The 14,165-nt window shown below is 41.3% G+C and overlaps 1 protein-coding gene across 4 annotated transcripts in view; it reads right to left on the bottom strand.

Annotated features, from left to right (window-relative positions):
• Positions 1-13,937, bottom strand: part of DIDO1 (death inducer-obliterator 1) — a 198,626-nt gene extending 184,689 nt beyond the window's left edge. For 2 of the 4 annotated variants that reach the window (XM_069243173.1, XM_069243174.1), the window contains exons 1-2: positions 13,780-13,877; positions 5,226-5,410 (exon numbers count right to left, since the gene is read on the bottom strand). In XM_069243173.1, the coding sequence (XP_069099274.1) occupies positions 5,226-5,393 (168 nt within the window). In that variant the 5' untranslated portion in view covers positions 5,394-5,410; positions 13,780-13,877. Of the gene's footprint in view, positions 1-5,225; positions 5,411-13,779 lie in introns of all 4 variants that reach the window. The other 2 variants (XM_069243176.1, XM_069243175.1) reach the window with 2 other exon arrangements.
• Between the last annotated feature and the right edge of the window lie 228 nt (positions 13,938-14,165).

Here is a 14,165-nt window from a genome sequence, read left to right as displayed (position 1 = left end):
AACGATCAGCAATTCAAACGTTAGCTGTGTGTTACCACGAGTAAACCATTTCTTCAGTAAATGTTTAAACTGTTAAGCTAATAACAAGCTTTTCTAAGCTCTGCAAATTAAGTAGTTGATGCATTATGTGAGAAGTGGTAAAGTCATAACTATGCAGACGATGATGCAGCATCACAATTTAAGCAGCTGTGGAAATAGGCTTCTCATAATCAATCCTGGTTTTTAATGCTGCAACCACAATTCGCATTAAAGGTGCTGGGTGCTGTAGCAATGTGATTTATCCAAAACAAAAATAGGTTTCCACCAATAATACTTACGATACAGCACACCTAAAAAGGTTCATATTATAAAACACTATGAAATTAAAAGTTAGGCTTATATATTGGGTGTGTTTTTTTTTTTTTTTAAATATGATGGCAGGTCGGAACGGTGTGGCAGGGGTCAGGGGTTGGAGGAGTAAAATACAGATTTGGCTAACTCAAAATCAGTTCAACTAGTGGTCTGGTGAGGGCAGAGTAACTCTGTCTCCGCAAAACTAACAATCTTAGGAAACTGCATTTTCGTCCATTGAGCAAACCACACTAGTCTTATTGCAGTGTAGTTACATTTCTGGACATGTTTGACGCTCACCAATTTTCTGGTTAAATCAACAGAAGCACCTTTTTGTTAAAGTAAAAAAATAAAAATAAAAAACACCCCCCTCCTTTCAAGTGACTGTGGCACTTCAAAGCCAAAGACTGAGAAAAAAATCTGTGACCCTTAAAGGAGAGCTCTCTCTTGGCCTTACACATCGTTAAGATGAGTTGCTCGTTCTTTGTGGCCTCGAATATTCTTATGTAAATTAGCTGCACCAGGAGGCTCATTTATCCCAAAACTTATTTCCACGCACAGGGCCATGTTCCTCATGTCACGTTTGAAAAAGTTCAGGATCCAATGGTCAATGGACATTTGGGTCATCGCCCACTACACCCACTGGCCACATCTACTTCCATTCTTCATATTTTCCACCTTGGCTTTATTCTCAGCAATTAGGGCAATCTTTTTTCAAAGCACTAATCCTGTGAATGGTCAATTTTAATAATTACCTTTACTTCTTGTATTAGCGGTTTTTCTTTTTAATAGACACCCACACCACTCGCATGGTTTTTCAGAAACCAAAATTGTGGAGGAAGCACACTATTTCACAGGCAGTAATTGTCCAGAAACTCCATATTCTAACTTGCATGTTGCCATCTTCAGTTGTGTGTATTGAGAAGGGGGTGATGGTGTTTGCCACCTTCTGCTGCCCCTCTGCTTTTAGTTCCAACATTAGGCCATTGCTGCACACATCATGTAAGACTTCAAAAATAAAAACGTATCTTCGTCCTTTATTAAACTTTGCAATGGTTGCAAACTTTGTTCTGTGGAGTAGCATGGGGAGAAAAAAAAAGGGACATTTTCTGGTTCAGAGATCCCTTCATTAAAAAAAGTCTTCCAGAAACACAGGTGTGAATTTTATTATTTTTTCGAAACTGTCCAACACAGCAAGACTGACGGAAGATAACCGAAACAAGCTTTTGGTTCTCTTTCTATCATTTCTATAAATCAAATCGTGAATTATAGCCAACAAACACTAAACATTATGAAGTGCCACATCTTTACAACTGTGTATTCAAATGAATAGCTACATCTAACCCAAATGCAGTTTATGCAACAATCCTTTTATACAATATGCAACATGGCTTCTTGTAACGTATACTGCTTGCAAACAACAGGTTCATGAAGACACTGCTCAGGGAAAAAAAATATTTGATAGAAGACACTACGTAACCCATTAAATAATTGTTCAGCCTAAGATCCAAATGGTAATTGTTCCTTTACTACCTCAAAATTACTAACTGTAGTTAACGTTCTATGTACATCAACCGCACCAATTTACCTATCCAACATTTTTCTAACAGATATGAAAACACAGGAGCGATCTAAAAAATGTACAATATCAAGTTAGGAAAAAGCAATGAGAAGCATTCGTTCTGTATCCAAATGTACAACAAGCGTCAGTAAGAAATCAACTCATGCCAACAGTACACAACCTATATACATTAAAAGCATTTATGACATATCAACATACATGTGTATAACAATCAGGTACAGCAACATGTTGTTCAGTAGCTCCCTCAAATCCAAGGAAATATTTGAAGTGCATAAAACCAGATGTGAAATACTGTCTTTTTTTTTATTTTATTTTTTTTAACATGGTCTGAAGAGGTCTTTCACTATTTTAAGAAGCACAAAACTCTGATACACTAGCAGTCATCTCGTCTTGCTTTATGTTTTGCACCCATTTTGAAAAACAAACTTGTACCTTACATTAATTGCCACTTTTGTTGTCCAGTTCAATCACAACTCCTAACTCATAGCAATGTCTGGGCCAGTGTCCAAAGTAATTACGCTACACTCCGACAAAGGAATTTGCTTGTATAGAGCGTTTTAAATAGTGTCACTTATCTTGGCGCTTGACAAAATTTTATTAAATTATACACAAGTTACACTTACCGTAACTTGGGTATAATTTTAAGTTTACAATATTAGAATAACTGGACATTTGCGTGTTCGACATTCATCTATTTGCACTAAGTTATCTCACCTAAGAGGAAATGGGAAACATAAGGCGGATGACGCCCAAAATATTGAAAACTGGGAAAAGGTATTATTGTTTGTCAAGTGGCATTAACTCTTATGTGTGGATTAGGGGAGCACTACAGGCAGGGTTCAATTAATTTAAGCAGAATAAGCCAGGACTGAGAATGGCTTTAACAAGACAAAAAGCAAGTGAATGTTAACATTAACACGAGGGAAAGACAGAAACACTTTAGATTTTGTTTGGTGTCATGCATTTGTAGCAAACTATCTTGAAGCTAGCTGTTGAAGACCTGTTGTAACAGGTTCCAAAAAGGAGTGAGTAGTGATACAAGGTTCGCTCAGCTTCACAAACATCTAACCTTTCCAAAGCAGGACGGCAACCTCAATCATGCTTAGCTTATCTCTGTAACCGGCCAATAATTAACCATCACTGAGTTCTGGTCCCGATACCTAGTGTGTCTGGACGAGCGCAACCTTGATGGCCTAGGGAGCAGCTCTTTGATGACTTGATAGAATCCTAGTTTTATGTCGTGGGGGTTAGTTTTTTTGTTGTTGTTTTTTTTCCAGAGGGCACCGTGGGCAGACTTAAGGGTGGGGATAAACTAGATTATTGGTATCCTCTGTATTTCTGGGTCAATGTTTCAGCCATCACAACAATGCCTCACCTGGCTAGTTTGTTTTGATCAGACACTCACAAGGATCCCGTTAGTATCTTATTTCTGTGAAACCAATCGTGAAACTTCCATTCACCACACTCATATATGCCACTTGGTCTCTCTCCGTTTGTATTTCTTTAGCAGCGTCCTCTTTAGAACCCAATGAGGGTAAGGAGGCAGGTATACCTTCTAATCAAACTTTTGTCAAAGGTTGCCTTAAGGAAGTGAACCTATTTGGCTCCTTCCCCTGCGTCTTGAAGGCATACTGTAGACATGAATAAAAACTTTAAATTGGGTTGTGGGGGTAGGCCTTTGCTTACCATTCATGTCAGTCATTTGCTTTCCTATTTAATGGCTTTCCTTTCACTTCTAGTATCGGTCCCTTCCCTAGAGCATACATTCTTTAACATCCTTGTTAATGCATGAATTGTATCCTTCGCTGGTTTATATTTATGGAACAACCGTTTAGATCTTGCACACCAAACAGTGAAAGTTTCCTTTTTAAGACCAACCGAAAAATTAGTTAGCTATGATCCCACCCAGTGCCTACCACTGGTTGTATTTGTCAATCATTGGCTTCCTTCTTTGTTGTCACGCTTTTCTATTCTTGCATTTGTTCATCACCTGTAGCATTGTCTTGTCAACTTCCTTTTAACTGGAGGAAGTTTATGGTTTCACTGTTCACATTTAGAGAACTAGCTTTCTCTAGAAACACTGCATGAGAGTGCATGTATTTTGCAGTTCCCACTCAACATGTGCTGCTTACCCCCAATTAACCACCCTGTGCTTAATATTGTTCCCACACACCCATGCTTTCTCTCACATACTGCTTTTCCAGTTGGCTAACACACTGTGTTGGTCCCTTCTCCCCAAACTGGCCTTTTAATTTTATTCAATATCCACTTACCTCCAATGCCTATTTGCTACCATGGCCATTCACCATGTGTCCCCACACCCCATCTCCTTTGTGCTCCCTTACTATTAGTGATCCGAAAAATACCTATTTTTAGGTTTTTTGGGGGACTTAACACCTTCCATCTGCTCACGCCACTTTAAACAAACACTGGCAAAGACAATCTGTCTCAGCAATGCAAGAGTTATAGGCTTTGTCAATTGCAATGTTCTTTGTAAGGCTCAAAAAAAAAATTGCAACGTATATTTAACACTCTAAACTGTGCACCATCAATAATTCACGTACAATAATTTCTTTTAAATACTATGCACTGTTTAAGCCTCTCATTCCTCATTCATTCTAGGCTTGTCAGACATTTCCATACACATTATACAATAACAGTGTACCAGTCCCACAGCACTGGTGTCTGAGCGTGCATGTCCGTAGCATGATAATGTGAACATGGCATGGATCACTGGAATCTAAGGAAGCATGGTGTACACATGCCAGAGATCTGCATGTTTGGAAAAACCACTAAAGCAAGTTCGCCCCAACACCCACCTCCTAACATGACTAATTTGTTTCTAGGCCACTCCAGGGGCACAGCAGTAGAAGTATAAGATTTGAAGGTGGCACTCATGCTGGGTAAAACAACTTCAAGATCTTCATGAACCCTTTGCCTCATTAGCTCATTTATTGTTATGGATAGAGTATATTAGGCCCTTAGTAGATACAACCTAAAATAAATTCCTGAACTGGGAACGATGCAAAGAAAAAAAAATGCATTCTGAAATTAAGATCTCTTAAAATTAGTCTTAAGTCTTTTCGAACATTTTGGATCAAGGAAAACGAGAAGTGACTCCATTTTTCATGAGTCAAACATACTTTCACCAGTGAATGAAAGGTGAAATGTAGTAGGATTAAAGTCACACTAGCCTTCGTTACATGAACACACAAAGATACATACATAAAGCCATTACCTGTTAAACGTTAAAAAATATCTGAAGCCACGTTAAAAACAAATCCCTAGAACTTAACACAATAAAATTAAGTACCTGCACTATGTGACACTGGTTTTCACTGCCTGAAATAATGCTCAGGTCGCAGGAATCAGAGGCTGGTGGTTGTTCAGATTCATTTTTTAAAGGCTTTCCTTCTGCGATGTTGCTCTGCAATAATCTGTCAAGCTCTCTGTTCAGAATGTCCAATTCATCACACATCATGCAATTCTATAACAAATCTGCCAGAAGGAAGAGCGAGAATCAGCTAATTGCTACCTGTGTGACTGTGTTGACACATCCTATAGTGAGATCTGTTGTAACCACTCAAACATCTTGCTATCTCTACCCATTAATCTCAATCAGATCGCTGTTAAATAGCATTAAAGCTGTGGTGGAGTATGGTGGTAGAGTATAGGTACATAAATGAGACTAAAAAAATAAAAAAACACACACACACACACACACACACACACATTAGGTTACAAATTAATTTTCTGAAGCCTGCCAACCACCTTCACCACTCCTTTTGCGGCAGATTGCACCATTGCTTCCTTGGCAAACTTCAACTTAAAAAAGGTACTGTAAAATGCAGACAAAGTAGGAACATGGCCACCATGAAAAACGGTGGGGAAGGTGGCAGGAAAGTACTCTAGTGACAGTGGCCCTTATGCCAACGTGGCATGAATTTATCACAATCATAAATAAAATCTATACCAAGTGTTGTTCTATTCCACTTTGTTGGGTGCTGTTGACAAAAAGTCTGCACAACCAGTGACCAAGTACACCACCCATAAATACTACACTTTTGTTATCTGCTTCTGACAATAGTACAAGCCTTCAGTTTCATAACTGGGATGCATGAAATATGGACTTATATCCACTTTTCCCTAAGAATATCTTAGGAAGCACTAGCTTCAGGTGGTTTTACCTTTACAAGAAGCCCGTTTGCCTCCACCCCTCCAGTAAACATTCACGCAATGAACATTAAAGGAAGAGACGATGGCTCTAATTAAGCCACATCATTACTGCTAAGTGATCATGCCAGGTATAAGCACACCTCCCAAAAGATAAAACACTGATGAGGTAAGCTATTATGCACAACCTGCATACAAGTACTGCCAACGGGATTCTCACATAACCTGCCTGTATGCTTACGTTCTCAAAACAGCAACAAGTATAGGGACTAGATCAGTAATCAGCAAGAGTACTCGCAAAAGGAAGTAAGCCCTTAAATGTCACTTAAAATATAGGGAAGGACCCCGCTGGAATGGTATTTGTAAGTGCTGTACACAAAGACCTCATTTGGAATAGCAAATTATCTAAGACATGACATTAGCTTGAGTGGAACTACTTCCAGGCTTTTAAAATATAGAGTGGTGTGTTCCAATTTATGTCCTCGGAAAAAGGTATAATATTTATCATACCAGATAGAAGTACACACTGCAAAGTTCAGTATTTATCAGGTCAGATACATAGCATCAATTACAAGTTGGTGCTTTCCACTTGAAAATATACATACCAAACAAACGCAAAAAAATGGGTGCATGTTGGTTGTGCCCCAGGTAACCCTTTAAAAAAAAAGAAAAGTAAGGTCTGGCCTAGAGAGAACATTAGCAGCTCCGCTAGTCTCATGTTTCCCCAACAATTCATAATAAAAGTACATTCATGCACACACAAGATTTGAGTCAATCATTTTCATTCATTTGTCTAATAAGCTTAAGTCCAGTTTTGTTTCCTTCCAACAGTGTACACAGCACCGTGCAGTGGGTCAACTCACTTCCATCTGCTCTCTTGTACTGAGTGACAGCATTGTGAAACATCACAAGCGCAGTCACTAGGTTGGTGTGCCTCGGCTGCTCAATAAAATCCTGTTTATATTTTTGCAAATTGCCTACGTTTACTCAAAATATTGAGGACAGGTCCTGGCCCATTGTCTTTGCAATGCTGGTTTAACCTGCCAAATCGAACACAAACCTCCACTGGAGGCAGCCAAAAAAGCATTGGTATAGTTAATAGATCTGACGTTGGCAAGCTGGTGTTATGGTTATTTTTTACCGGTAGCATATGCTACAAAAATAAAGGATTTTTTTAAATCTTAATGTATCTGCCACATGTTAGCAATATAAAAATGAGAGAAAAAAAAATTAGAAAACTGAAAGTTAAAAACCACTGACGTATTTCTATAACAGCACGTATGTAGCGCAACCCTTTTTAGTCGTAATGCACTACACAAGAAAACGAGCATTTGCAGAGCAATAGGTCTCCCATTTGCACGAGTTAGAGCAACTAGCGTCGTAAACTCCTAACCGGACTTTTCTTGCCACATAAATTGGAAACAACAAAAAAAAAAAGTGAAGAAGGAGTGTGCGATTGCACTGCGTGAAAAATAAAAAGAAAGTAGTGCGGAAACCAGGCCGAAAACATGGAGCCTCATGTGTTTTCAGTAGTTGACCACTGCGCGAGAGGAGGACTAAACACCGGAAAACACATGACATATGCATGCCTTTCACCAATTAAATCAAGCAGGTTTTAAAAGGCAGGCTCACGAACCAATAAAAGTGACAGGCATGACATGGATAAAAGCCCAAAAAGAGATTACAACAGGGACGGAGCGCTTGTGCGCTGACCCTAAAAATGATTGTCACTCGTGCAAAGAAACTGTATTATTGGCTTCAATCTAATCCGAAAAGTCTAAACACACAACACTGACATAAAATGTATACAGAATGAGAAAGAAACAGGTATTTGCAATCCAACGGGCTGGCATTTCGTCAAGCTAGAGCTATTAGTGTGGTAAACTCCTAACCAGACTTTTCTTGCCATACTAAATGGAGAACAAAAACGAGCACGATTGCGCTGCGAAATAAAGAGAAAGTAGTTTAGAAATCATACGGAAAACATGGAGCCTCATGTTTCCAGTAGTTGGTCGGTGCGCTCGAGGAGGACTAAACACCAGAAAAGGCTTGACGTATGCATGCATTACACTAATGAAAGCAAGCGGATTTTAAAAGGCAAGCCCATGAACCAATGTAAGGGACTGATGTGGCATGGGCGATTACTTCAAGGGACTAAACAAGTACTATTGTGGAATAATCCATTAGCAATTATCTGTTTTTCCTAGGCAGTGTATCTGTGATCTAGCAAATTATGTTACCTGCAGTGCAGAAGATCAAATGGCTGAAGTGGGTTGACCCAACAACTTGTGCTGTATGCTGTGGTAGGCAGAACAAAGTGTGAACAACAGCTGAAACCGGTCCCAGGATGCTTGTTTCCGGTCCAGGGGGGGCCTGGCCTGGCAGTTCGGGCTGGACTGTTCCCATGAGGAACAGGGTCAAGACTGATTTGCATATGGCTGGGTTCAAACTGGGGTGACATGGTGAACAAAAGAATTGATGTATTAAACCCAGATCTGTGACTGGGGGTGAATGTTTGATTGGTTCCACATTCCGTCCATCATTTGTGTTTTGTTTTGCAATGGACGAAGTAGGCTGCCCTAAAGTGACTACGGACATTTTTACGGCTGTGTAGACAGTTGAAGATGCGGGTAGGCAAGGTCAAGGGAAAAAACAAAAAGCATTGGCAAAGACCATAGACCACCTATGTCAGAGCTATTGGTTTCGGCAATGTGTTTTAGCAATATTGTATACCAATATGGCCGCTGTTCAGCATTGCTGTAAGTATTGAGGTGGGCTGGCATGGAGGGGGTAGAGCTGGCAGTTAAGAAAATGCCCACTTGCAGGGGTGTGGAATATAATAAAATATCTACTCGTCCATCGGACATGTTGTGTCGTAAACCTACTTGTTCTGAAAGGGAAAAAAAAAGTAAAAGAAAGTGGTGTAGACGACTATCACGCTGGGCTCCATTCAGCCAACGGCACCCTATCAGACTTCACTGCATTGACACCACATGCTGCTCACAACACAACATCACTTTGTGGTAACACATAGCTGGAAACTGAACGCCCTGCGTAACGAAACCATCACTCGGTACATGCGCATGTAAACAGGATCGGCCTGCCAGGGCTGGATGTCCGATTCTTATTTTGAATTTAAAGCAGACAGCCAGGGACTGATATAGTCCTCGAGTCCATTAGAAATACTGGAGGAAAGTGCTAGATGCGTGTAGATCCGAAAGGCTGTGCCCGAATACACAAACCATCACTGCAATCAAATGATTTAGCAACTAAGGGCTACAGAGCAAGTCAGCCCTTGACGCATGGTCATTTCCGTAGAGGTAATAAAGCTGCTGTGCTTGCTGAAGTTATAGGAATGGGATAGAGCCCTGTATCACCCAAACAGCATGAAAAAAAAAAAGGCATGTTCTTGCAAGTTATTTTTTTTCTGGCAAGGTGATCTTGCATGCCTGATAATGTCGACTCTCCTTTGTTTAAAAAGTAAACGTCAGCCTGCAAAGAAGAGAAACGCTGGAGCCTACACAAGGTAAGCAATGGGTGGGCTCTCAGCCTTTTTGTAAACAATTATGTCTCGCAATCAAGACAGACGCGCTAGCGCATGCTGTCCCAAGCTTAACCCTAAAAAACGGAGTTGGAAAACCCACAAAAAAACTCTCCATTAGTAAAGATGACTTTCAGTATTAACACCGCAAATGACCGGAAATATACAAAGTTACAAGCGGATGTCGCGTTGGTTAAAAGGTGATTGCAAACTGATATAAAGAGAAGAACGTAACAATATACTTTAATAATAATAACACTGCCTCAGCTAAGTCGCTCCTCAATCACGGAAAATTTGACCAACAAGATGCAAGAAAAGGGGCGAAATGTTGAAAGAACTGGAAACGCAGCATTTACACAAGGACAGATAACTGAAAGATAGTGTTCTTTAAAAGAAAGAAGGCATCACCCCTTTTTGAAAGGGAGCAATCTGCAATTTCATGGGATACAGAAAATATATAATTTTGATTTTGGCTTTCTCTACCACCTAGCTAAAGCTTTTCCTATGTAATTGAACGGCATTCAATGCTGAAGGGACGAATCGGTGGTGTCCCCTTGCATCACTGTCTTGCTGACTGGTCAGATAGTCAAGGGGTTCAGCAGAAAAATTACCATCAGAAAAAGTTGACAGGCTGCTCAGTGATACAAGTATTACTGCCAGAACAGGCGGGTCAATCATCAAATACGAGATTAGAACTTGTCATCTGCTTGTCTAAGGTCTAGAGGTGAACTTCCGAAACCGCACTTATTTTGCGACCAAGAAATCAGAATGAGTGCAAAGGTGGGTTTATAATAGTATTATATTACTCCGATTCCGATCCAGCCTGTCCTCCAAAAATATTCCTTTCCCTATTTCTGTGGGCAAGCTTTATACATGCTTTTCTTTTTTCACAAGCTACCATCCACGCATTCAGCACTTATCAGGCATCGTTTGCGGTGCACCTGGGCAAGAGCATTGGAGTGCACACTGTAGCAACACAGAGGGTCAAACGGGCCCTTGCAGTGAATGGACTGGGTGGGGGCAGTGTTCGTTGACTGAAAATCAAAATGGGCTTTTAAGACGAATGGTGATTGGCGAAAGCAGGCCATGGTGACATCATTGCACTGCAACGTAATCTCCAAGAGCATCTGTCCAATAGTAGGTCTTAAATGCCCCAGTTTAAGCGGCGTGCAACATGAAAAAGCTATTGTTCATCATGGTTATTAAATCATGTATACTTAACCAATGACTACCTACCCGAAGATACTGAAAATACCTGCATCGGGGGATCCTTTTGGGTCCTCCCACTGGTATTATACAGGTTCACGTCATGCCATCTCGGCATGGATTACCAAAACTAATGCTTGCAAAGGACAGTCGGCCACAGAGCATGTCGGTCCCCATGCCCCACATTCTTAATACGGCAGCAGTCTTATTTCCAACTCTAATAATTATGCAATTTTACTCAAGAAAGCACCCGTCTAATAAAACATTAGATAAGAGATGTAGACAAGAGACGAGACTGCTCTCCATGCAACATGGGTTCTAAATCAAACTCTGCATTATCTAATAAACGTGATTCGGAGCAAGTTATCTTCCTCAGAACTTTTGTAAAAATAAAAACCTTCATCTGTTGCCGAAAAGATGTCCTTGTCTAAGATGATAAAACGAAAGTACGGGATTGTATATACTCCAAGATATGCCACACACTCCTTGAATTCATATCCCATGTAAGCTCTGAAGCCTAACTGTATATCTTTGGTACAGAATGCTGCGTCAGCTGCATGACCTCTTCTAAAAGGACGATCATTCCAAGGGTGGGTGCATGTTATGGGTCGAATAAAACTGACAGATGGCAAAATCACCTTCAAAAATGCTCAGTCAAGTGTATCATGTTTACTGAAACCTACGTCTTTTCGCCACATTTTGGCTCGCCCTTAAGTAAATCCATAGAACCATTTCAACCACAAACCAGGACCTAATCCCGGTTAATGTATCAATCAACATCAAGAACGCGAGACTTCAATTCACACTCGAATAACCATGGCAATATCTGCAAATTATGTTGCTTAGTTTTAACGTGTTCATCAACTCAATACTAAAGGAATTTACTGGATTTCACATTGCCAAAGGATAAGACTATCATCATCCCCCTCAAACAACAAAGGCAAGATCACATGCCTACAACAATTAACAATATTGAAAAGAACAATGATAGTGGAAACTAAGGTTACATTGCAAAAGACACGTGAATGATCAGAAGACGCCTTGCTGTTCAAAGCAATGGCAAAAATGATAGAACTGAGCCATTTGTGTGTACATCCAATTAACAACATAAAAACGTCTGTTTGCTAGTGCAATGAATTAAACAGAATAAGTTACCCCTAGAGACTGTGTAACCCATGTATAACATTTGATAAGAAGGCACTGCTTCAACTCCAATAGTAAGAAGAGGGAGTTAGTTGCAAGGGGGGCCACTTTACAACACTTGTTGACACACATATACACGATTCTCATTTAGGAAAAGTGTGATGTCTTAACATAAGCAGAAACAGACTCCGTATTTTAAAACGATTTTTGTACTTGACTTGTTATAATTTTACAGTGATGTATCAACTTAAAGACGCACAAAAATCGAAATTTTACTTGGTTAGTTAACATAAGGACGTAACAGTTTGCCATACAAATATAACTATTAAAGAATCAAGTAATACAATCTTTAAAACAAGGAGTCGTTATCTACCAATCTGCGTACTCAAAAACTGTCTTCCTAAATGTAAATTGAGCAGTGTTAGGGCCCAATCACTGCACTTTCATAACCGTGAGTTCAGCATGCAAAGCTGGGTTAAAAGCTTAATGTTTTATCGAGACATGGTTCAGGTTCAACACGACGGATTTTAAGCCAGTTAGGTAACTAATCCCCACGTTAATATAGCTACTGACCAAGGCAAACTTCTCTATAACGACACCAACACTTGCCTCGGCCTTTCACCAAGAAATAAAGGCGGCTAAATTAACCCCCAGTAGATATCACAATATATATTCCTCCTCCCACAAATCCAACTACATAGAGGCCGCTCTAATACCATTAAACGACCCCAAGTCCGCGGTCTCCTCTTTACCCGCTCCACCTCCAAACTCCTTTTCGTGCGCACCCCCTTCCTTCAGATCCCACCAGATCCTTCAAAAGAACTCACGATTACCACACCTTTAACAGACCCTAGCAGATCCAACACTCAATTCCGACACACTGCTAGATGATTCCCCTCCTCAAAGTCACACCAGATCTTCCATGTTTTCCTCCTTTTCCAACAGACCCATCCACAGTTCCTACTCCCAAAACACCACACAGAACACATCCCATCTTCTTCCTTCAACGGACCGCAGCTTCCAATCCCCATACCATTTAACAGACCCCATAGGATTCACTACAATAATTCCACCAGAACCATCACCCTCCAACACAACCTACCAGTGTCCCTAGTATCAACCGAATGACACAAAGATCGGTCGACAAAGTCCTTAAAAAACACCCGATGTAAATCCAACCAAATTATCGCCTTGGACCACATCCAAGAAAACTACGATAGACAGGCCCATTGCCCAATGGGGTGTCCAACCCAACATATACGAAACACGAGCCTAACCTGCTGCGATCACCTCCCAGGCCCCCTCATCTATCGTTACCCACCGATTTCAGCCGCCAGCGCTCCATCCCGCTCTCGCGGCTCAAACCTATCTCGACTCCAGGTCCACTGGCCTGTTTACTTCCAGAGCCCGGTCTCCATGGAGTCGCGGGGGGCACTGATGCGTCACAGAGACGGACGAGCAGCAATCCGCCCCACCCAACTCCGTCACCGACCGTCCACTGTCACGCGGACAGCTGCAGACGCCTCCTCGGCCTCCAACGAGCCTTTGGCAGCTCCCAAACGCACGGAATTTAAACTGATTGCCTAGGCCTCTGAGCTAACTAGGGAAATTAAAACTCTTCATTTGAAATTTTGATTAGCCACCTCCACCAGATCAGCCACACCTTGTGCTCCTCTACCGGGCACTTCGGTCGCCATTTTATGGCTTCGGCCGCCATCTTCCCTTCGTTGCCCGGGTCCCCGATGCCCACTCCCGGTCGGCCTGAGCCACCGCCGAGCTCATATGGCTGTCCCCGACCTCTTACCTGTTTCGTGTCCAGCTCGGACGTCTCTAAAGCCTCGCGGAGATCAGCGGGCCCTCTGCTGAATCAGTAGGACAGCCGCTCCTCAGAGCACCCGGCTGCCTCGCGCTCTGCGTGCATCACCACGCGTACGTCATGACGCTATCACACGCAACAGGAGCGGTGAAGCAACAGAGTAGGGAGGAGTCAGGAGCTGTCAAATGAGGCTGCAGGTGGGGCGAGACTGCTATGTGTCGCGGCCATCTTACAGTGAAAGCCATCGGTTATTGAGATCATTAAATATAGCAGCTTCGACGAATAAAGAAAGAAATATAGTATAATACAAATAAATAATTGTCAATTTAAGCATGTCACGTGCAGAGCATCGGTTTAAAATAGAAATCAGTACT

The sequence above is a fragment of the Pleurodeles waltl genome, chromosome 7 (genome assembly GCF_031143425.1).
Source record: "Pleurodeles waltl isolate 20211129_DDA chromosome 7, aPleWal1.hap1.20221129, whole genome shotgun sequence".
Taxonomy (NCBI): domain Eukaryota; kingdom Metazoa; phylum Chordata; class Amphibia; order Caudata; family Salamandridae; genus Pleurodeles; species Pleurodeles waltl.
This window is presented reverse-complemented; position numbering and strand designations above follow the sequence as displayed.